Source organism: Bos mutus, chromosome 17 (genome assembly GCF_027580195.1).
Source record: "Bos mutus isolate GX-2022 chromosome 17, NWIPB_WYAK_1.1, whole genome shotgun sequence".
Classification (NCBI taxonomy): Eukaryota; Metazoa; Chordata; class Mammalia; order Artiodactyla; family Bovidae; genus Bos; species Bos mutus.
The window spans coordinates 35,797,932-35,823,865 of NC_091633.1; the positions used below are offsets into that span (position 1 = coordinate 35,797,932).

Below are 25,934 nucleotides of genomic sequence, written 5' to 3' on the forward strand. Positions count from 1 at the left end.
CACCACACTTATGGCAGAAAGTGAAGAGGATCTAAAGAGCCTCCTGATGAAAGTGAAAAGGAGAGTGAAAAAGGTGGCTTAAAACTCAACATTAAAAAAACAAAGATCACGATATCCAGTCCCATCACTTCATGGCAAATAAATGGAGAAACAATGGAAACAGTGAGAGACTTTATTTTCGGGGGCTCCAAAATCACTGCAGATGGTGACTGCAGCCACAAAATGAAAGGGCGCCTGCTCCTTGGAAGAAAAGCTATGGCAAACATAGACAGCATATTTAAAAGCAGAGACGTTACTTTTCTGACAAAGGTCCAGATAGTCAAAGCTATGGTTTTTCCAGTAGTCATGTATGGATGTGAGAGTTGGACCATATATAAAGCTAAGCACTGAAGGTGATGCTTTTGAATTGTGCTGTGGAGAAGACTCTTGAGAGTCCCTTGGAATGCAAGGAGATCAAACCTGTCTATTGTAAAGGAAATCAGTCCTAAATATTCATTTTAAGGGCTGATACTGAAACCGAAGCTCCAATATTCTGGCCACCTGATTTGAAGTACTAACTCATTGGAAAAGATCCTGATGCTGGGAAAGATTGAAGGCAGGAGGAGAAGGGGACAATACAGGATGAGATGGTTGGACGGGATCATGGACTGGACGGACATGAATTTGAACAAGCTCTGGGAATCTGTGATGGACAGGGACACCTGGCATGCTGCAGTTATGGGCTCCCAAAGAGTCAGACATGACTTCGCAACAGAACAGAACTTCTGAACTGAACTAGGATCAAATTTTCATGCTTTGGATTATTATCATTTTTTGAATGGCTCTCCATGCATCAAAAAATGGCAAAAGGCCAATAACACAAATTATAAAATGAATTTTCAGGATAGAACATATCAGTTATAATTTATTCTACTTTATTAGATCAAGTAGCAGCAGAGTAAATAGTTTCTATAAAAAAAGAATGCAATTCTTTGCTAAAAAGGCAATAATAAGTAAATCCATATAGCCTGGACTTTGAAGAATGATCCCAATTAAATTGGTAAGTCCTAATCTCTCCATAAACAGTCATGTCTGGAAATTGTAATATTTTTCAGCAAGTGATAACTTGTGGAGCCAAGTTTGAAATCAAAATTTAAAAAGTTAATAAATCCTTAAAGACTAAAAAATGCAGGAAATATTTTATTGTGTATATTTATCACTGTACATGAAAATGTGCTACTTTTAAATTTAAATAGCCTATAAGTACTGCTTTTATATTACAAAACCTTTTTCAAATAATGTATTAAAATAAAATTGCTTTGTTATATTGTAGGGTGATAATGTGAATATTTTATAAGCAATGGCATATATGGCTCTTTCATCTGTTGTTTAAACATAGCTGCAGGGTGTTAAAATATTTAATTATGCATTGTTAGTAGAGTGTTGAATGCATATAAAGGGCTGGAAAATAATTTGCACTTTTAATAAGCTTCATAAAAACAACATTCATTACATAAAAATTGTGTCAGTCTATAAATTTAAAAAATCTCACTCACTATAGCAGTAACATAAAATCCTGATTGCAAAAGAAAATGTTACCACTTCATATATTCTAGAACAAATGCAATTAACTATTAAAAAATGTTGAGCTGTCACCTATGTAGTTTTAAGAATGCTAATATAAAAAGTTTTTATAAAAGAAGATTCTACCAAAATTAATTGTGTCAATAGAAATATGACTAGCAAGGTTGTATATTGTTACCCTGCTTCTTTTACTTATATGCAGAGTACATTATGAGAAATTCTGGGCTGGATGAAACACAAGATGGAATCAAGATTTCTGGGAGAAATATCAATAACCTCAGATATGCAGATGATACCACCCTTATCCCAGAAAGTGAAGAAGAACTGAAGAACCTCTTAATGAAAGTGAAAGAGGATTCTAATGTATTCTTTTTAATGGCTGAGTAATACTCCATTGTGTATATGTACCACTGCTTTCTTATCCATTCATCTGCTGATGGACATCTAGGTTGCTTCCATGTCCTGCCTATTATAAACAGTGCTGCGATGAACATTGGGGTACATGTGTCTCTTTCAGTTCTGGTTTCCTTAGTGTGTATGACCAGTAATGGGATTGCTGGATCATAAGGCAGTTCTATTTCCAGTTTTTTAAGGAATCTCCACACTGTTCTCCATAGTGGCTGTACTAGTTTGCATTCCCACCGACAGTGTAAGAGAGTTCCCTTTTCTCCACACCCTCTCCAGCATTTATTGCTTGTAGACTTTTGGATCGCAGCCATTCTGACTGGCATGAAATGGTACCTCATAGTGGTTTTGATTTGCATTTCTCTGATAATGAGTGATGTTGAGGATCTTTTCATGTGTTTGTTAGCCATCTGTATGTCTTCTTTGGAGAAATGTCTATTTAGTTCTTTGGCCCATTTTTTGATTGGGTCATTTATTTTTCTGGAATTGAGGAGTTGCTTGTATTTTTTGATTGGGTCATGTATTTTTCTGGAATGTAGGAGTTGCTTGTATATTTTTGAGATTAGTTGTTTGTCTGTTGCTTCATTTGGTATTATTTTCTCCCATTCTGAAGGCTGTCTTTCACCTTGCTTATAGTTTCCTTTGTTGTGCAGAAGCTTTTAAGTTAAATTAGGTCCCATTTGTTTATTTTTGTTTTTATTTCCAATATTCTGGGAGGTGGGTCATAGAGGATCCTGCTGAATCAGTTCTAATGAGGTGGATGAAACTGGAGCCTATTATACAGAGTGAAGTAAGCCAGAAAGAAAAACACCAATACAGTATACTAATGCATATATATGGAATTTAGAAAGATGGTGACAATAACCCTGTATACGAGACAGCAAAAGAGACACTGATGTATAGAACAGTCTTTTGGACACTGTGGGAGAGGGACAGGGTGGGATGACTTGGGAGAATGGCATTGAAACATGTATAATATCATATATGAAACGAATTGCCAGTCCAGGTTTGATGCACGATACTGGATGCTTGGGGCTGGTGCACTGGGATGACCCAGAGGGATGGTATGGGGAGGGAGGAAGGAGGAAGATTCAGGATGGGGAACACGTGTATATCTGTGGTGGATTCATTTTGATATATGGCTAAACCAATACAATATTGTAAAGTTAAAAAATAAAATAAAAAAAAAGAAAGTGAAAGAGGGGAGTGAAAAAGTTGGCTTAAAGCTCAACATTAAGAAAACTAAGATCATGGCATCCAGTCCTATCACTTCATGGCAAATAGATAGAGAAAGAGTAGAAACAGTGACAGATTTTATTTTGTGGGCTCCAAAATCACTGCAGATGGTGACTGCAGCAATGAAATAAAAAGACGCTTACTCTTTGGAAGGAAAGTTATGACCAACCTAGACAACATATTAAAAAGCAGAGACATGACTTTGCCGACAAAGGTCTGTCTAGTCAAGGCTATGGTTTTTCCAGTGGTCATGTATGGATGTGAGAGTTGGACTATAAAGAAAGCTGAGCGCCGAAGAATTGATGCTTTTGAACTGTGATGTTGGAGAAGACTCTTGAGAGTCCCTTGGACTGCAAGGAGATCCAAACAGTCCATCCTAAAAGAAATCAGTCCTGAATGTTCATTGGAAGGACTGATGTTGAAGCTGAAACCCCAATACTTTGGCTACCTGATGCGAAGAACTGACTCATTTGAAAAGACCCTGATGCTGGGAAAGAATGAAGGTGGGAGAAGGGGACGACAGAGGAGAGATGGTTGGCAGTATCACTGACTCAATGGACATGAGTTTGAATAAACTCTGGGAGTTGGTGATGGACAGGGAGGCCTGGCATGCTGCAGTTCATGGGGTCACAAAGAGTTGGACATGACTGAGCGAAAGAACATATAACATGAAGCACAATCACTCATTCAGATTTATAGTTTGCTCAACTAATTAAGTTTGATATCATTTCATTCATTTTACATCAGTAAGAAAAAAAGTTAATTTCTTGCTACTTCAGTAGCTCAAAAATTGTGTAACAAATTTCTCAGAACTTCATTTTTAAAAATCTGTTGTTTTCTGTATGTAAATTATTTCTACTATAATGAAATGATACATTAAGATCTCTAGGAATAATGTGAATATTTTTGAATTTGAAGTTTGACAAAGCAAGAAATATAACCGATTAATTTATTTCAATGTATTTTTTGTTAGTCACAGCAAACTGGTTGATATAATTCTTATCAATACTAATCTTGAATTGGAAAGTATGTATTTTCTAAGAATCTTTTCTAGAAATTGTCAGCTGTGTCCTTCAAAAAATATTTTGGGTATTTTCTCTTAAGTATTCCTCAAGCCCATATTCTGTTACTTCCTCTGTTACCCTTGTTCAATCCCTCAAAACTTATCACCTAGAAAATTGCAGCTGGTAGTCAGCCATGTTCTGGTGAATCTTTAAAAACATGCCATGGGCCAATTTCCAGTTTCCAATATGACATCAACTTGATAGTAAATTTCCTGAAAATGTAATCACTGCCTTCAATACATCGTTGAACAGCAGCAATCTGCTGTTCTTTCTGATTCTGATCTTGTTTTTTAACTGGATCTTGCACTCAGCTTAAATGATTCTTCCAAATTTAGATCTGATAATTCCATATCACTGCCAAGTGCCTTGCCTATTATACATGAACTAGCTCTGTTTGTTAATATCCTTAGAATTTAAAGATCTATCCTCTGCCTCCTTCCTCAGCCTGTTTTCTCACTGATTTCCAGCTTGTACTTCCATCTTCTATGACTCTCCCAAACTGCTTGTGATTTCCCACAACTAGATCTTTCCTGATATGATCCCCTTAGTAGAAATCACCTGGTCTCTGGCTGTCTCCTTAAGAACTCATACCTGGGGATATACTTAATTCAGAAGTTATCTTTGCCCAGAATCCATCACTGAGACTGCTCTCTTTTTTGGTGCCTTGTGTGTTACACAACACAACTTTTAGTGTTTAATTTCCTCAAGTTGAAAAGACAAACTCTTATCTATCTTTATATTTGTAGTGACAAGCCTTGATAATGTCGCATAAGAATATAACAGATGTTGGTTGTTGTGGATAAAGTTAATAATTGTAACATGAAATTGTAAATATGTAAAAGGATGTAACTGAGTCTTTGCATAATTGATAAAGTGTAAAGTACAAAATACTTAACATGAAATATACCACACTTCTTCTTTCCCTTTTTTCTTTTTCTTTTCAATCTCCCATCTCTGTTCTCTCTGTTTTTCTGCCACCATCCCTAACTCTCTCACTCCCTCTTTCTCTTTCCTCCTTCCATCCAACTTATCTTTCTAACTCTTATCTTTAGTTGAAAATGATCATCCTTTTGGTATAGACAAGAACAATATATCATATACGAAGATGTCTAATTTACTTATGTATTTACTGAAGTGTAATTATGATTCATAATCAATTTATAGCCACACTAAGAAGAAACTTGACTTCCCTGGTGGCTCAGATGGTAAAGCGTCTGTCTACAATGTGGTAGACCCAGGTTCAATCCCTGGGTTAGGAAGATCCCCTGGAGAAGGAAATGGCAATCCACTCCAGGATTATTGCCTGGAAAATCCCATGGACAGAGGAGCCTGGTAGGCTACTAATCATTCACTCTCCCCTAGGCAGTCAAATGTGTATTACCTTTCAAGATGATCAGTAATTTGTAACTAATGTAATGCTTTAAACATCACAGATGCTTTGCTTTAGTCCCAGCTGATCATCAATAACAAAGGTCCATCTATATTACTTGAATGTCTGGTAACAGATTCATTGCAATTTGCTCCCCTTTTATAACAACAATTTCTGTCAGAATGAGCATGATTTACAGTGTATACATCACACATGATAGTTTTCCAAGCCCCATGAAATACTGTCAGGCAGCTAAACAGCACTAGGAGTAGGTGTCTCCTTTCCATATTTGTTAAGAAATTTATTTAGCTTAAATATATTGTAAAGTTGTCACATAAGGATATAACAAATGTCCATTAACATTTAAGATAAATATATTTATGTTATAGAAAAATTTTCATTCAAAATGTACTAAGGATGATTGCAATGGTAGAATATGCTAAAAAATACACTTGCCAATTAACACTGCAGAAATAGAGGTTCATTATAAATTGAGGGAGAGAAATTGGAATGGAATTTCCTTGAGAGATGGAACTTTGTTGTTGAATAAATAGAGTAAAAAATAAGATTGAAAATTATTAAATACAATCAAACACATACCTTAAATAGGTAATCATCAATTAATTATTTGTATACAAGTGTGAAGATAAATGTGTATTAACATTTCATTTTGTTAACTCTTAAATGTTTGTTGAAAATATTGTCTTTAATATATTTTACAACTGGTTTTGGAATATCTGAAGGGGAAACTGCCAAGAAATTACTGTTCACTGAATAATGATAGGGCGTGGTAATAAGTACTTTACACATATCTTGTTAAGATGAATATGCATATCAGTTCGCTTCAGTTCAGTTGCTCAGTCATGTCTGACTCTTTGTGATGCCATGGACTGCAGCACACCAGGCCTTCCTGTCCATCACCAACTCCCAGAGTTTACTCAAACTCAAGTCCATTGAGTTGGTGATATGATCCAACCATCTCATCCACTGTTGTTCCCTTCTCTTCCCACCTTCATTCTTCCCCAGCATGAGAGTCTTTTTAAAAGAGTCATCTCTTCGCTTCAGGTAGCCAAAGTATTGGAGTTTCAGCTTCAACATCAAGCCTTCCAATGAACATTCAGGACTGATTTCTTTTAGGATGGACTGGTTGGATCTCTTGCAGTCCAAGGGACTCTCAAGAGTCTTCTCCAACACCGCAGTTCAAAAGCATCAATTCTTCAGTGCTCAGCTTTCTTTATAGTCCAACTCTCACATCCGTACATGACTACTGGAAAAACCATAGCCTTGACTAGATGGATCACTGTTGGCAAAATCATGTCTCTGCTTTCTAATATGCTGACTAGATTGGTCATAACTTTCCTTCCAAGGAGTAAGCATCTTTTTATTTCATTGCTGCAGTCACCATCTGCAGTGATTTTGGAGCCCCCCAAAATAAAATCTGTCACTGTTTCCACTCTTTGTCTATCTATTTGCCATGAAGTGATGGGACCAGATGCCATGATCTTAGTTTTCTGAATGTTGAGTTTTAAGTCAACTTTTTCACTCTCCTCTTCCATTTTCATTAAGAGGCTCTTCAGTTCTTCTTCACTTTCTGCCATAAGGGTGGTATCATCTGCAAATCTGGATTATTGATATTTTTCCCAAAATCCTGATTCCATCTTGTGCTTCATCCAGCCCAGCATTTCTCATGATGTACTCTTATGATGTAACATAGAAGTTAAATAAGCAGGGTGACAATATACAGCCTTGATGTACTCCTTATCCTATTTGAAACCAGTCTGTTGTTCCATGTCCAGTTCTAAATGTCGCTTCCTGACCTGAATACAGATTTCTCAGGAGATAGGTCAGGTGGTCTGGTATTCCCATCTCTTTCAGAATTTTCCACAGTTTATTGTGATCCACACAGTCAAAGGCTTTGGCATAGTCAATAAAGCAGAAATAGATGTTTTTCTGCAACTCTCTTGCTTTTTCGATGATCCAGCGGATGTTGGCAATTTGATCTCTGGTTCCTCTGCCTTTTCTAAAACCAGCTTGAACATCTGGAGGCTCATGGTTCACCTATTGTTGAAGCCTGGCTTGCAGAATTTTGAGCATTACTTTACTAGAGTGTGAGATGAGTGCAATTGTGCAGTAGTTTGAGCAATCTTTGGCATTGCCTTTCTTTGTGATTGGAATGAAAACTGACCTTTTCCAGTCCTGTGGCCACTGCTGAGTTTTCCAAATTTGCTGGCATATTGAGTGCAGCACTGTCACAGCATCATCTTTAGAATTTGAGATAGCTCAACTGGAATTCTGTCACCTCCACTAGCTTTGTTCATAGTGATGCTTTCTAAGGCCCACTTGACTTCCCATTCCAGGATGTCTGGCTCTAGGTGAATGATTACACCATTGTGATTATCTGGGTCATGAAGATCTTTTTTGTACAGTTCTTCTGTGCATTCTTGCCACCTCTTCTTAATATCTTCTGCTTCCGTTATGTCTGTACCATTTCTGTCCTTTATTGAGTCCATCTTTGCATGAAATGTTCCCTTGGTATCTCTAATTTTCTTGAAGAGATCTCTAGTCTTTCCCATTCTATTGCTTTCCTCTATTTCTTTGCACTTATCACTGAGGAAGCCTTTCTTATCTCTCCTTGCTATTCTTTGGGACTCTGCACTCAAACGGATATATCTTTCCTTTTCTGCTTTGCTTTTTGCTTTTCTTCTTTTCACAGATATTTGTAAGGACTCCTCAGACGGTCATTTTGATTTCTGCATTTCTTTTTCTTGGGGATAGTCTTGATCCCTGTCTCCTGTACAATGTCACGAACCTCTGTCTGTAGTTCATCAGGTACCCTATCAGATATAGTCCCTTAAATATATTTCTCACTTCTACTGTATAATCGTTAGGGATTTCATTTATGTACATAAATTTCTTTTCATTGCGATGACCTCAAGGCACTGCAAAATATTTTAGTAATGTCTAAGCATTAAAGAATTATTAGATTATTTTGAGTGTAGTGCATTAATTCTCCTGGGATCTCAGAGGTAACAATAGTCTGAAGCTATTTTCAATACTCTCCAAAATTGTATACTAAACTTTGTGATATATAAGGATGTACAGGCTGCTTGAAACTGTCTCACTGTTCATTCAGTACAAGGACTGAAGAAACTCAGATTAGTGATCCTTTTATTCTAAGAACAGGTTTTCAATGAAAGGCTTATATGTATAAAATTGGTCCATTTATATTAGATCAGAAGGAAAAAAAGTCATTAATTTTAAAATAAGATAATTAAAAATCAGATAATATATTTTAGAGGTGTTAACTGAATAGGGATAATACAGCTTAAACATCAATTGATAAACATTTGGGAAACACTGGTAGAAGGTTACGTATAAACTATATGGTAGACTTCAAAACTTGATGAGAAAAATTATACAAATTATTTCCTTTATTTTACATTGATTTTATGTTGTGATAATAATATTTTGAATATATTGGGGCAAATAAATTGTCTTTAAAATCAATTTTACTTCTTTCTTTTCTGTTTTTAATGTGACTACTACAACAATTAAAATTATTAGGACAGAGAATTTCTTCCTTTGAGGAATAATAGCTTTACAACAGTAATAAAGTATCATGATTATAATTTGTATAATTATGATATCTTTACACAAATGCATTCATTAAAAGCATGATGTTAGACTATATTTGTTGATGCTGTGTTTCCAATATACAATTAATTAAACGAAGGTAGAATTAAAAGAAATCTTGAATATAAAAGTAATGTGGTCATATATATTTCTCAAAGTGATTATAACTGATGGTGGAATTAAAATAGATTCTTACTTTTGTTTTGAATGTCTTTTTGCTGTCTTTAATTTCTACAATAAGAAAAATAAATATTGCTTTTTTTTTTTTTAGTCGATAAGTCATGTCTGACTCTTTGTGATCTCGTGGAGCATAGCCCTCCAGTCTCCTCTGCTTGTTGGATTTTCCAGGCAAGAAAGCTGGAGGCAGTTGTCATTTCCTCTCCAGGGATTTTCCTGACCCAGGAATTGAGGAATGGAAGCCCAAGAAAAATAAATATACTTTCTTTTAAAAAAACTGTAGAATTATGGAATAAATGCAGGCAAAAAATAAAGATCTTGATAGAACTTTTATTAATACATGATTTGGATTAAAATTTATGAAAATCCAAAACTCAATTTCTTGTGTTTTGATTCATTTCTTTTTTTCAACAAGATACAATGGATTCAAATGAATATTGATACTGAACATAAATCTTATGATTTCTATATGCATTGATACAGTCTATGCAAAGCTTCATGTTTTATCTGGTAATATCCATACAACTCCTCTGTGAAAGTGTTAGAACTCACTTAAATGACAGGATAGACCTCTAGCTGGTAAAAAAAAAAAAAAAGAGAGAGAGAGAGACAGTGATAACTATGAAGTGAAAAAAAAAAAAGTTAGCTATTCAGTCATGTCCTACTCTTTGTGACCCCATGGAGTGTAGCCCAAAGGCTCCTCTGTCCATGGGATTCTCCAGGCAAAAATTCTGGAGTGGGTAGCCATTCCCTTCTCCAGGGGATATTCCCGACCCAGGAATCAAACCTGGGTCTTGTCCGCATTGCAGATATATTATTTACAGTCTGAGCCACCAGAGAAGCCTAAGTAATAGATATACATTAAAAAATAAATCTAGCAAAAATGTAATTTTTAAGTATTAGCTTCCAAGTAGTATAAATGAAAAAATATCTGATTCATCTGCTATTATATATTTATAAGCATCACTTTTTAGAGTTCATAATAACACTCACTTGGTAAATTAATGCCTCTCTAAAGGATCATTTGACAGAACAGACTTTTATAAGGAAACTTTCAATTGGAAACTTTAGATAAAATGCATCTTCTCAAACTAACCTAGAGAAAGATATTCAGAAAAGAGCTAATAATTAAAATGTGACATATTTCATTCCAATTGTTTTAAATTGCTGAACAATTTTGGTCAATTAAAAACTTAAATCCCGTAAGTAGGAACTCAGTTTGGGAATCTGAGTTACTTTAAAATGAAGCAAAGGCTTTGTTGCCAATCTGCAGCCACTGTTTCACGTCCAAATAGATGGGCTCTTTGGCAGCAGTGTGGCTGGAATCTTCACAGTAAAGCCACTATGAGGAGACGCCAACAGATATGGTTTCATACCACAAAAGGACAATGCAAACTTCAGTTCAAGGTGTTTCTAAGAAACTGGTATTAAGACCAGGGTGTTAACAAAGCTTAAGTGTGAAAGCAAAATAGTTAGTCACTCAACAGTGTCTGACTGTTTGTGAATCCATGAATTGTAGCCTGTCAGGCTTCTCTGTCCATGGAATTCTCCAGGCAAGAGTACTGGAGTTTGGTGAAAAGTGAAAGTGAAGTCGCTCAGTTCTGTCTGACTCTTTGCGACCCTGTGGACTGTAGCCTACCAGGCTTCTCCATCCATGGGATTCTCCAGGCAAGAATATTGGAGTGAGTTACCATTTCCTTCTGCAGGAGATCTTCCCCACCCAGGGATCAAACCCAGGTCTCCCACACTGCAGGCAGATTCTTTACCAGTGAATTACAGATATTGTGAAAATCTACAAACAGCCTCAGGCAAAGTCCTTCCCAGAATATTATAGTGAAATAAGCGAAAAGTAATTTTAAGTCAGATGCACTAAATTATGATTAACAAGGTATGTCACAATGTGAAAAATAAGAATAATTGGTCAGTTACCATTTCATTATTTTTTATTTCTATTTCACTTTGTTTCAGACAAGTCCTTATTTTCAATATCTATATGACAGAAGAGTCAAAATGTCAAGAAATAAATAGAAGTGTTTCACTTGAAATAATAGAAGCTGAAATATCTCTGAGTCTGCATTTAAAAGTAACAAACAGGTCAACAAACAAAATTTACCTGTGAGAGATCAGAGCATGTAGAATGCCAGTGTTTATAGGTAAAAAGGGAAACATAAAGGTGTACCAGCTACACCAGATTAAGGTAATATAAACAGGATGAGGACAGAGTCATCTCCAAATTGGAAAGATTTAAGATCATAGTTATATAATCTTACAGTTTTGAAGATTTTAAAATTATAGTTCAAATCTGTATTACCTCATCAGTTGTTCTTGTATTAACAGTTAGGGTATAAAAGTTTTTTTTGTTTGTTTTTGTTTTTTGTTTTTTGTTTTGGTTTAAGACCAAGAAACTGTCCTTTTGGAATATATGTGTATACATAAAATTTCAACAATCATGTTTTGCAACAGTATTTTTTATAGTGGCTAGAACCCAGACACAGCAAAAATAACACACAGTGTAACCATCTGTAAGACAGTGATTCTGTATTTATCCAACCATCAGGGCATATCTGCATACTCCAACACAGAAGAGTACAGCCATACACACATGTGAACTAACTTTGTAATCAAAGCTCGTAGTAGAAGATTGATTTCTCCAGTGAATCAGTCAAAGTTTTATAAAGTTCCTGCAAAATTTTATTCTACAATGATCCAGTATGGATTCTTTTATGAATATAGCAGTTCTCTCAATCCAACGCAGCATTTCCCAAATCAGTGTGGGATTTTTTAATCCAGATAAATAGTATAAGCTTGCCAGCACCTTAGAAGTCTTTCTCTTGCCTGTGTTCCCAAAGGGGACCATTCACATTAACTACTATAACCACAAATGAGTTTTATATATTTTAGATTTTAACTAAATATATACTTTAATGTACATTTATGTGCTCTGCTTCTTTGCTCAGAATTTTTTTCATTTTTTAATATCCAACTTTTCGGCCACTAGCACTTAACTGTCTACACTTACATCTCTGCTGCAAAGTGCCATGACCAAAGTTACCAATAACTTCCTTATTGCCAATCCAGTGCCCATTCATCTGTTGTATACTTTCTTGCTTTGAACTTAGCCTTGAAAACAATTCCTTACTAAAAGTCCACGATGGTGTACTCCTTTGGCTTTCCTCCTATCTCTCTGTGCTATTGTTTAGTTTTAGTTTCCTACTGCCGTTTTACTCTTCTCTCCACAAACAGTAAGTCTCTTACATATGACTCTTCAAGTTGTGAACTTTCAAAGATGCGTTCCCTCAGTGTCAGGCATAAGTGAAATTGCAGCTTTCTCTCCATCTCCTCTTGCTGATGATCTTTCAGCTAGCTCTACCATCTGCCACCTCCTCTCCCTTCTCCAGTCAATAACTCCTCCTGCCTGCTTACTCAATGCCAGCCCCTGTGTGCCAGCTGTTGTACTGTACTACTGTACTTTTCAAGGTACTGTACTATAAGATTAAAAATGTGTTTTTATGTATTATTTGTGTGAAAAGTATTATAAACCTATTATATAGTACAGTACTATATAGCTGATTGTGTTAGTTGGGTAGCTAGGCTAACTTTGTTGGATTTATGAACAAATTAGACTTATGAATCAGCTCTTGGCATGGAACTTGTTCATGAAGGGGACTTCCTGTACTTACCTTGAATACCTCCATCCTTGCCACAGAATCAAATTTTAACTACATGCTCTATGTCTCTCCTTGTGACCATAGCTCTCACCTGACTCTGGGCCACCTGATTCTCCAACTAAAAGTTTCTATTTGAATATGCCAATATGTCTAAAATTTAACTAGATATACTCCCCAAACTTGTTTCTTTTCCTGTGCTTCCTAACTTAATGAGTAGCATCATTATTTAGCTTTGTATGCAAACTAGATAATTTGACATTATCCTTGACCCTATCCTCTCCCTCCCATGTGTATGTAATCACTCATCTAATCCAGCTAATTCTACTTGTAAGCTATTTTCCAAATACGGACACATCCTTACATTATTGCTACTGCTCTTCTAGTCCTGTCTCCATCACTTTCACATGCTTCAACATTCTTAATTGGTCACTAAATTCAGCTATTTTTCTCAAATAAAGAACTTTCATATACTAATGATGTAATGTCAATGAATGTTAATATGATACTTATATTTCATTGCTTGAATTATTAGATGGTTCTGATAATTAACATTTTATTGCAGCAACTGTGATTTCCTAGAAAAATAAATTTTCTTTTCCTTATAATGTCACTATCAAATCTATACTCCATTAAGAAGCCTTTCACATATAATCATGAAGACTTAGGTGATTTAAAGTAACTCTTGCATTTAAAAAAAATTTAGAATCCTAATTATTCTTTTTTAAAAATGAGAGACAGATATTGTACAATTAGTTTCAATATAAATCTCACAATTGATGCATTAGGCTTGCAAAAACCGAATTACTTTATGCATAGTAGAAAAATATCTTCCTGTAGATCCTTCCACATAGAGATTGTTTCTGAATTGAATAAAGATATATTTAAGGGTGACATTAGACCTGTAATCACTAGAACACATACATGTCTTAAAGTGTATGTAAATGGCTTAGGGAACTACAACTCACACTTATTTAATAGAATTTCAAGAATGTCAGAATTACACAAACTCCTCACTCCATACAATTTTAAATCAAAGCAGTATATAGTTTAACTTAGGAAATTAAGTACTTGAAAAGCATTTCCAAAACAAATATATATTTAGGGGGTAGACAACTGCACTAATTTTGGCAATCTAGAATGTCCAAATGAAAATGAGTATTTCCTAAAATTAATAGTCATATAGTTGCACTTTATTATCCCAACTGAATGCACAAAACTAAATATATATAAACATTTATTTAAACATCATTTCTGAAATTCTGTGTGTGATCATATTGTCTGATGGTGAATTACTTGCACTTACCTATGGATTTGAAGCAAAAATACATATTTCAAGGCAAGTCAAACTTAATCAAACATTGTATTTTGATTTTCAGTTGGACGAAAATAAAATACTGTCTCTATATGCCAGTACAAGTCCTTATAGTTAATAAAAATACTATCTGTTTTTAATTCTAAGCACTCTTTACACTGCAAATCTACACATTTTACTCTTGAGACAACAAAATGCAGGGATGCAGGGTGTCCACAATTTGAAAAGAAGGTTTAGTATTTCCTCTAAGTATTCAAAACTATGTCTGACCTCACTTAGTATTTATTGGATCCCATTACACATATTTCCAAGTTTGTTAACCAAAGAAAGCATGATTTAAGATATTTGATACTTGCAGTGAGAGTGAGGGATTTAGGTATCTTAGAAAACTCAAAGGATTTTTTACTAATGTCAAAAACACTGGAGAGAAATTAAGAATGTCACATAATGCTTATTAGGAAATAATAAAATAATTCATCTTATCCAAAATGGAAAAAAAAATTATGAAAAACCTTATAAGTGTGAAAACAACACTCTAATATAATGTAATAACACTTGATGATGTGCTGGCTTTTTTTCTTTACCATTAACATTTACCTACTTGCTTTGCAAACTTTTTCCCATTTTATATGATAGCAGTTTATTAACTGGAATTCAAGAATTCTATCTATCCTTATATCCAGCAGTTAAATAATGAGTGGATAAAGATAAATTTAACTTCTCTGGCCTTAGTTTTTTCTCTTGGATATTCATTCAGGGACTTTTTAGTTTTCTGTGCTTTCGTTTTAGAAACTATCTGGGGGAATGAATTCTATGTATGAAAAATGATTAGTATTTACCCTTCCTTCATCTGTCATTTTTATCATTGTCTGAGATGATGTATCCCTCAGGGAAAGAAAACATCTTTTTCAAGTTACTTTAACTAATACAGCACTCTATACACATAGGTCAGAGAAGGCAATGGCACCCCACTCCAGTACTCTTGCCTGGAGAATCCCAGGGACAGAGGAGCCTAATGGGCTGCTGTCTATGGGGTCGCACAGAGTCGGACACAACTGAAGCAACTTAGCATAGCAGAGCATACACATAGGTACTTAGTACATAATTTAAAATGGATTGCCTTTTCACTATTTTTATACATTTTTATTCATAATATTAATATTTTAAATAGAATTACTTTTTAAAATCATGTCATTACACAAATCCTGTCACAAAACTGAGGTGGGTTTAGTTGTATTAAAACAGAAGGAGATGGTATGGGGAGGGGGGAGGGAGGAGGGTTCAGGATGGGGAGCACGTGTATACCTGAAATTAAAAAAAATAAAAAATAAAAAAAAAAAACAGAAGGAGAGAAAAAAAAATAGGCATATGTTTCCTGCTGCTGCTGCTGCTAAGTCGCTTCAGTTGTGTCCAACTCTGTGTGACCCCAGAGACGGCAGCCCACCAGGCTCCCCCGTCCCTGGGATTCTCTAGGCAACAACACTGGAGTGGGGTGCCATTTCCTTCTCCAATGCATGAAAGTGGAAAGTGAAAATTGAAAGGGAAGTCGCTCAGTCGTGTCCGACTCCTAGCGACCACATGGACTGCAGCCTAGCGACCACATGGACTGCAGCCTACCAGGCTCCTCTATCCATGGGATTTTACAGGCACGAGTACTGGAGTGGGGTGCCATTGCCTTTTCCGCATATGTTTCCTACTCACATATAAATGCCTTGCTGATACAGACAATCCATACAAGTTAGTTTTGCTCTCTCCAAGAAGTCATTATAGAACTGGTTGCCCTGTTTAATAAGGTTGAAACACTAAAAATGTAAAACTATATGGAAAATTTTTTGGTTAAACCACAAGGAATATTAAAACACTCCAGATAATTCTAGAATTACTTAGAAAAACACTATCTTTTCCAACTGATTGTTAAAATAATTTTATCATAGTTAAGAAAATGTTTTGTGATGATTCAAAATGATAAAAGCTCATAATATGATTGCCAATTGCCAAGTGCTTGCATTACCCATTATCTCTTTATGGTTCAAAAATATTTAAAATGTAAACCTTTTGTATTAGACACAATTTTCACCTAATAGCAGAATTATTAATGATATTCATTCAATTTCATGGTATTTCATATAAATAATTTCTGTAAAATTGACACCATATTACCTTCCAGCCATCAACAGAATCATATAGATTTTCTTCTATCCAAATTCAATTGTTCCTAGTGCCCAATTGTTCCTTTATAAACCATGTTTCACTATGTCTCTATCGAATGCTTATACTAATGCTTCAGATTTCTAAATTGCATAATTTTATTCATCTTTACAATATACTGACTACCTTGCCTTCTTTAGCAGCCTCAAATCATCTCTCAAACACAGTATCATATTTTCCCCTTCATAGGGGCCAGATAGTAGTATTCTTGAGAAGATTCTTATGTAGTAATATTGCTGCTGCTGCTGCTGCTGCTACTGCTAAGTCGCTTCAGTCGTGTCCTACTCTGTGCGACCTCATAGACGGCAGCCTACCAGGCTCCCCTGTCCCTGGGATTCTCCAGGCAAGAACACTGGAGTGGGTTGCCATTTCCTTCTCCAATGCATGAAAGTGAAAAGTGAAAGTGAAGTCGTTCAGTCGTGTCAGACTCTTAGCGACCCCATGGACTGCAGCCTACCAGGCTCCTCCTTCCATGGGATTTTCCAGGCAAGAGTACTGAAGTGGGGTGCCATTGCTTTCTCTGATTGATATTGCTAGGGATCACTATTCAGTCTTTGCCATGTTATCACAAAAATAATATGTTATTCACACTTTATTTTCATTGTTTTGTCATTTTCTAGCTCCACTTTTCCACCATCAACAATAACTACATTTCAAATAAAAATCCTATAGAAACATATTTAATTCTCTTATTCACACTTGATAGTTTGTATACCATTAAAAATGTTGCCTGCTATTGCTACAAATTTCAAGTACTTTTATTTAGCCAAATCCCAGTGTCTTAATATTATGAGAGTGTGGAATAGTAGTTGTTAGATTAGACTCCCTGTTTAATAAAATAAGTTAGTAAAATAGTAATAATAGTTCATAGACTTTCTCTAAATACTGTGGTATATCATGCAGCTGAGATTTTATTTATGCCACTATAGGAAGCACACTTGACACCCTAAAATGTCTCTTTAGTATACATACTACTTGTGTACTAAAGAGACAATCAAAGCCCAAAAGACTGAGACAGTAAATTTCAATTTTCCCCCTAACTGCCTAAAAGAAAGCAGATAGAAGACCTGTTCCAGGAAGGGAGCTGTCACTGTAGGCTAACTATAATGTGAACTAGGTGTGGACAGGGAGGAACTTAGCAAATCTCTATTTGTTAAAATTCCTATGTTCTATTTTCTCTGCAGGGCACAGCAAACATTTGTTTACCAAACATCTGCTTTTTCATTTGTCTGAAAATTGCCTTCCTGCCCTCTGAAGTCCTCTTTTGTCTTTAGCTGAGGATGGTACTCAAGGTGAGGTTTTCAGTCATTTAAGGTAAGGGTTTCAGTCATTGAGGACAGTACTTAAGGTAAGGGTTTTACTACTTAAGGTGACGGTTTTGGTTTTCCTGGGTCTCTCCCATTTATATACATTATTAAACTTTGTTTGATTTTCTCCTGCTAATATGCCTCATGACAACTTGATCCGTAGGCCAGTCAGAGAAGTCTAGAAGGGTCGTGGAACATTTCTTCCTCTCTGACACTATTCTGTTTGTCCATCTTCCGTCTCTCATCCAACAAAGACCAAATCCACTCATCCTGAAGACTCATTCAATTATTACTACCTCCACCACCTCTCCTTGATTCCCCAAGGGGGAGATTATATTCTTAATTCACTTAATATTTTGTGTAGGACTTTCTATGACATTTATCTCCTTCTATCTTAAATGATTTGGTATAACATAATATAATGTGATTTTTTATAATATAATATGTTTTCCTGATAAACCATAGTATTCCTGTTATCCTAAAGCATACAAAAGAATGCTTGCTACAGAGTGAAGTTCAATGACAAACACACAGACTTCTTAACTCTAGATTCAATTATAAATTCAGCCACTTAATTCTTAATTTCTCATGTTTCAGTTTCTTCATATAATCTTCCAATGATAATGCTGCTCTCTTCTTACCTTTGAAAAGTTGTACACACCTTTAAAGGATGAAATGTTTACTGAGATATCCCATCTTGTATTATGCTTGCAATTTAAAGTGGAAATACAGCTTAATTAAATCTGAAGAGCATACTAACTTCTTGCCTTAAAGCTTTATAACCTGCAACTCTTTCATATTTATTACTTTGCTAGTATCAAATACCACATAAAATATGACCAATGTTTAATGTAAAATGATGTGATAATTACTATCATTATTCATATGAATTTTTAGAGATTTAAGTAATTTTTTCCAATATCAGACAGCTGATGTATGACAGGCATAATTCAAACATGATCTTTTTATATGAAACACAGTCTATTTCCTGTCTTTTTGGAAAAAAAATACATGTGTATATATTTGGAAAGCCATACATATGTGAATACATATAAAAATATTAAAGACAATCTATTTATCTAAAATGCCCTTTAACTTGGATTACTTTGTGATTTTCAAATACCAACCAGTTTATTTAATGATCCCCCCCCTTTTTTTTTTAACACACACTCTGAAAACATTCCTTTCTGTTTTTCTGTCTCCTAGTTTTTTTTCTTTGGAATTATTTTTAAAGAATAACCTGGCATGTAGCTTTTTAAAACAAAATCATCTTTACAATTTTGCAATACAAAGTATAAACATTCAATTTGAAGGAGTCTTAAAGCATTTACACATATATCATTCATTCTAAAGTATCTTAACGTAAATATAAATTTTCATTCATATGCTAATTTTGTTATCATATATGTAAACTATTAAACAACTTTATTTTACCTATAAGGTAAAAGAGTCACTGTGTAAATAATTAAATTGCTTTTGATAAGCAGTGACAAACAATGAAGTACTGTTCCTAGTCTAAAATAACCTTGGAAATAGCATTGTGGAATTAATATCTAAACTAGAATCAAGAACTGATAGCAAGGGCTACTGAATATTTCTAGCTCTTTATTTTAGAATATTAAATCCCTTACCTCTTACATTCTTTTCAATAGAGCCAAACCCTTAAATTTTATCAGTTGTATCACTTCTCTTCAGTAGCAGCTTGTACTTTGAGATCAAGCAAACACATCATATTGGGTAATGAATCAGGAAAAGAAAAAAGAGGAATTAGAAAACGAATCTTATACTCACGGAATGTTCTATAAAATTCTTCAAGAGCCAGGTGCTTGTCTGAGTTAAAATCATCATATTTCAGTAGATCATACAAAGTACAATCAGAAAGGTCCTTGCCAAGTTCTTCCTGTTTTATCACCTGAAAAGAAAATTAAAATCATGCAATTATATCAGTGTCTTAACATTTCTATAGGTAATTTAAGTCTACACTTGAGCAAAGAACTGAACTTATAGGAAACCTGGGTTTTCAGTTACTGGACATTTATTTTCAAGTGTTTCAATGACATAAAATTATAAATTTGACTTAGTTTATTTTGACACTCAGACAGATACTTAGAATTTAGCCTGAAAGTTCTAATACAAAAATCTCCCAGTAGGACCCAGAAAACTTGAACATTAAAGGGGCATTTTTGTATTTTACTCATTTACTTTGCTTTACTTACATTGACTCAAGGAGATACTTTACTTCTACATGAAAATTGCCTCCTAAGTCTCAGTGACCCATGTCAAAATGGAACAGCTCTTTCCCAACAAAAATAGTCAGTAGCTTGTTCCAATTTTCATCTTCCTATTATTTGTGAAAAGTAAAGTTAGATTTTTTTTTTTTTTTCTCTTTTGTCTAACATCCTCCCAAGCTGGAAGTGAAGCCATTTGGGATTCTGAACTAACTCCCTGGATCACAAAGGAGCTATTAAGCAAATTACTGTTTCCAGGAGCCAGTTAGAATTAATGCACCAATTGATGATGGGAATCTACCCAAGCACGGGTGAGAAAAATCGCCAAAATGCTTTTCTGCTCTGTGCTCTGTTCCTTGGACTGTGGCAGTAGCTGTTTTAAGATTCTACTGATTTTGACTGTAGCTTGTCTGGTAAAAGGGCTCCCCAAGATTTTTCAAACATTCCTTTTCCCCAGGTAGCTGCATGCCTGTGTCCAACAGTCTTTCATATTTGTCCACAGAGGGAGTGGTTCACATTGCTTGGAGGTTTGCTTTACCGTGTACGTTTTGTTAAAGTTGGTGCAATCAGGAAACACAAGCTTTGAAGTCAGCCAGCTTTGGGTTTAGACCATGCCAAGGCTACATAATAGCTCTATAATTTCTGGCAAGTCACTCAACCTTTTCTCACTAAGAAATTAATGATAGCAACCTCTACTTCTCCTGGTTGGTGTGCAGATTATAAATACAAATATGCATATATATATATATAAACAGTTTTAGTCAAGTGAAACACATATAGTATACACTCAGACATAATCATTTAATGTTAAAAATAATGATTTATATATACACAAATGTGCTTCTAATTATAAAAATTCATTGGAGTTTTCCACACCAGCTTGTGTATATTATGGTTACATATAGTTTGAAAGATTGAGACTTTGTCATAACAATGGCAGATTGGTGATAATAATGTCTATTTTAATGAGCTATTTTTAACTCTTTTATGGAACACCCTAGTGTTAAAAGTTGTCATGCCTGCATGAGGATGAGCTGCAGAGACAGCTCTGAGGATGGAGCTTAGCCTATGCATCACTAGAAGCTCCTACCCCTGTCACCTGAGTGGTGACACGCAATGACAGTGTTTGCACTGCTAAATATAGCCTTCACAACATCATGTGCTCTCTATTCTTATTTACTGTATTCAAATTTCATTGGCTAAGCTGGCATTTACTGCCTTAGAGGAGGAAAAATGTGAGTGATTTATCTGCTTTCCATATAAATAGATATGGTTGATAGTGAGTGGTAAAGTCCTTGGCTTTCGCACAGTCCAGCTGGAGGGATTAACAAAACTACTTAATGGCTAGAGCTATTTCTCCTATAAGCCTAATGGGAAAACAAATACTGCTTTTCTGTTTAGAAAGCAACCAAGCTCTCAGCCACTCTCCATCTGTTGTTTGTTAGTTGATGAGAAAAGCCTTTTCCCAGGTGGCAGAGGGGCAGTGTTTTTGATCTTACCTCACTGTGCTCTTTCTAAAGACCTGTGGGGCCAGCACCACAGTAGTTTTTAGGATGCAGTGATAATGGAATCTGGTCAGATACTTTAATACTATTTTTGCTGGCTTTAATTCACATACTTTGTGAAATGATGGAACAGAAAGTTGGAAGAGAAGCTTTCATCATTGTCTCATATTAATTTCTGTTCTAATATTTTATTCAAGGTAAATTGTGTATAAACCAAGAGAACAGATGTCTATCCTTTTCCTTAATACTGATTTTGGCATAAGACTAGCTTGCTTTTGATTTGATCTTGATTCGATCATGATGATACAACTCAAGCTGGATATACTGTTTTAAGGAATGTGCTTTAGAAAAGTGCATGGTCCTGGCTAGTGAGATTATATATATATATATATATATATATATATATATATATGTATATAGCTGTTCAGTGATATTTGGCCTGCTATGATAGAGGGGTTAAGTGATTCATCCCTTCATAAATCCATTGTTTAATATATATTTTCCTCATTTATTCCATGTCTGTTCAATGAAATAGCTTACTTAAGACATGCTTCCTGGTAAGCATGTTTCTCCTTTGTTTCCTGATGGGAGATTTGGCATGGTGTGAGGTGTTTCAATGTAGGAGTTATTATCTTGTGACCTTTTAACCATCATGGGAAAATTGCTTTAGATATTCTGGGTTCTGATAGCCTTAAAGAGCTGTGTGTTTGACTGTTAAGAAGAAAATGTAAAATAAGATAGAAGCAGTAATACATTAAGCACTCTGGCACTGGGAATTCAAACTTGTAGGACATTTATTTCATTTATTGTCTGGCTCTGGTTCTAAAACCTTTCCAGTCTAACCTCTTCAAAATGCATGTGTTACATCTGACATAGAGACTACTGGCAAAGCCAGATTCACTGAGCATACTGTCATTTTAAAATATATTTTAATTAGGATAAGTACATTATTTCTTTATATGTAATGAAGTGAAGTGAAGTGAAAGTCACTCAGTCATGTCCGAATAATTGTGACCCCATTGACTGTAGCCTGCCAGGCTTCTCTGTCCATGGAATTCTCCAGGCAAGAACACTGGAGTGGGTAGCTGTCCCTTCTCCAGGGGATCTTCCCACCCAGGGATTGAACCCAGGTCTCCTGCATTACAGGTGAATTCTTTACCATCTGAGTCACCAGGGATGCCCTTATATATAATGTTATTGCACATTTAATAGAATATTGTGTAGTGAAAATGTAACTTTTTTACTCACTGAAAGTGAAAGTCGCTTAGTCATGTCCAACTCTTTGCAACCCCACAGACTGTATAGTCCACGGTATTCTCCAGGCCAGAATACTGGAGTGGGTAGCCTTTCCCTTCTCCAGGGGATCTTCCCAACCCAGGGATTGAACCCAGGTCTTCTGCATTGCAAGTAGATTCTTTACCAGCTGAGCCACAAAGGAAGCCCAAGAATACTGGAGTGGGTAGCCTATCCCTTCTCCAGGGGATCTTCCTGACTCAGCAATCTAACTGGGGTCTCCTGCATTGCAGGCACATTTTTACCAACTGAGCTATATACTCATTAGGAAATAAAAATTCATGTAACTTGCATTATTACAATATTCATTTGACTGTAGTGGTCTGGAAATGAAAGTCGCTCAGTCACGTCCAACTATAGAGTCCAAGGAATTCTCCAGGCCAGAATACTGGAGTGGGAAGCCTATCCCTTCTCTAGGGGATATTCCCAACCCAGGGATGAAACCCAGGTCTCCCTCATTGCAGGCATATTCTTTAATAGCTGAGCCACAAGGGAAGCCCACAGTGGTCTGGAAACAAAACACAATAATTCTGAGAAATGCTTATAAAATATGCAGTATCTCAGATGATCAACAAGAACTGGAAAGAGAAATAGAAAATGCCAGAGGCAGATGTAGAGGGTTGTCTCCCGCTGTGAGATATATGGGTATTAGATTTCTGGGGATAAGGCATGATTTGGAAATCCAAAGTTATTATATTATTCATGCAAGAGATACAGTGCATGTGGTTTTGGTGGTCTTGAGTCATGCTGACGAGACTATTTGTGTAGGAGATCAGAGAGGAGTGAAATCTTCCAGTTTTGTTTCTTTTCTTTACTCTCCTTAGTGGAACAGGAGTGAAGGAGGAAATAGAACAGGCTCTATCTATCTTGAGAGCAGGACTCCATCTTGGGCAGGACTGTGGACTTTGAGTTATATGCCCAGTATCTATGGAAACGACATACCAACTGGGAAACCAGGTCCCCGAAGGAAGAGCCCCAGGGCTCTTCATCACCTAAAAGAATACCCTAATTATCTGTGTAACCAAATAGAATCATACATTCTATTACACTTCTTAGAGAATGACCACAACTCTATTGATAATTGTCCACGGTTGACTACCCAGGTTTAAGGCATATAAATCAAGGATTAGACCCAGAAAAACTGTACAAAAAAGATCTTCATGACTAAGATAATCACGATGGTATGATCACTCACCTAGAACCAGACATCTTGGAATGTAAAGTCAAGTGGGCCTTAAAAAGCATCATTACGAACAAAGCTAGGGGAGGTGATGGAATTCCAGTTGAGCTATTTCAAATCCTGAAAGATGATGCTCTGAAAGTGCTGCACTCAATATGCCAGCAAATTTGGAAAACTCAGCAGTGGCCACAGGACTAGAAAAGGTCAGTTTTCATTCCGATCCCAAAGAAAAGCAATGCCAAAGAATGCTCAACTACTGCACAATTGCACTCATCTCACACGCTAGTAAAGTAATGCTCAAAATTCTCCAAGCCAGGCTTCAGCAATACGTGAACTGTGAACTTCCAGATGTTCAAGCCACTTTTAGAACAGGCAGAGGAACCAGAGATCAAATTGCCAACATCTGCTGGATCATCAAAAAAGCAAGAGAGTTCCAGAAAAACATCTATTTCTGCTTTCTTGACTATGCCAAAGCCTTTGACTGTGTGGATCACAATAAACTGTGGAAAATTCTGAAAGAGATGGGAATACCAGACCATCTGATCTGCCTCTTGAGAAACCTATATGCAGGTCAGGAAGCAACGGTGAGAACTGGATATGGAACAACAGACTGGTTCCAAATGGGAAAAGCAGTACATCAAGGCTGTATATTGTCACCCTGCTTATTTAACTTCTATGCAGAGTACATCATGAGAAACGCTGGGCTGGAAGAAACACAATCTGGAATCAAGATTGCCGGGAGAAATATCAAAAACCTCAGATACGGAGATGATACCACCCTTATGGCAGAAAGTGAAGAGGAACTAAAAAGCCTCTTGATGAAAGTGAAAGAGGAGAGTGAAAAAGTTGGCTTAAAACTCAACATTCAGAAAACGAAGATCATGGCATCTGGTCCCATCACTTCATGGGAAATAGATGGGGAAAGAGTGGAAACAGTGTCAGACTTTCTTTTTCTGGGCTCCAGAATCACTGCAAATGGTGACTGCAGCCATGAAATTAAAAGATGCTTACTCCTTGGAAAAAAAATTATGACCAACCTAGATAGCATATTGAAAAGCAGAGACATTACTTTGCCAACAAAGGGCCATCTAGTCAAGGCTATGGTTTTTCCAGTGGTCATGTGTCTATGCAAGAGTTGGACTGTGAAGAAAGCTAAGTGTTAAAGAATTGATGCTTTTGAACTGTGGTGTTGGAGAAGACTCTTGAGAGTCCCTTGGACTGCAAGGAGATCCAACAAGTCCATTCTAAAGGAGATTAGCCCTGGGTGTTCTTTGGAAGGAATGATGCTAAAGCTGAATGAAACTCCAGTACTTTGGCCACCTCATGCGAAGAGTTGACTCATTGGAAAAGACTCTGATTCTGGGAGGGATTGGGGGCAGGAGGAAGAGGGGCGACAGGGGATGAGATGGCTGGATGGCATCACCAACTCGATGGATGTGAGTTCGAATGAACTCTGGGAGATGGTGATGGATAGGGAGGCCTGGCTTGCTGTGATTCATGGGGTTGCAAAGAGTCAGACTCGACTGAGTGACTGAATTTAACTGAACTTTTTTGTGCCTTTCTTTTTCCTTTGTTCAGACTAGTTTCACGGAATTTGGGGCGTGGGTTTGGGCAAGTACAGTTAGGGTATATAAGGTTTTCACAAAAACTGGTTGGGGTCCTTGGTTAAGAGGAAACTCTGCCTTGGGCCCGCAAATGTAATAAACTGCACTCCACCATCTGCATTGTCCTTCTGAGTGAGTTTGTTTCCCAGAATGCATGGCTACAACAGGAGAAATGATGGACT

At 36.1% G+C, this 25,934-nt stretch overlaps 1 protein-coding gene across 3 annotated transcripts in view; it reads right to left on the reverse strand.

Moving 5' to 3' along the window:
• Positions 1-25,934, reverse strand: part of FSTL5 (follistatin like 5) — an 875,401-nt gene that overhangs the window by 419,013 nt on the left and 430,454 nt on the right. For all 3 annotated transcript variants that reach the window (XM_070385610.1, XM_070385609.1, XM_070385608.1), the window contains exon 5: positions 19,734-19,854. In XM_070385610.1, the coding sequence (XP_070241711.1) occupies positions 19,734-19,854 (121 nt within the window). The remainder of the gene's footprint in view (positions 1-19,733; positions 19,855-25,934) is intronic.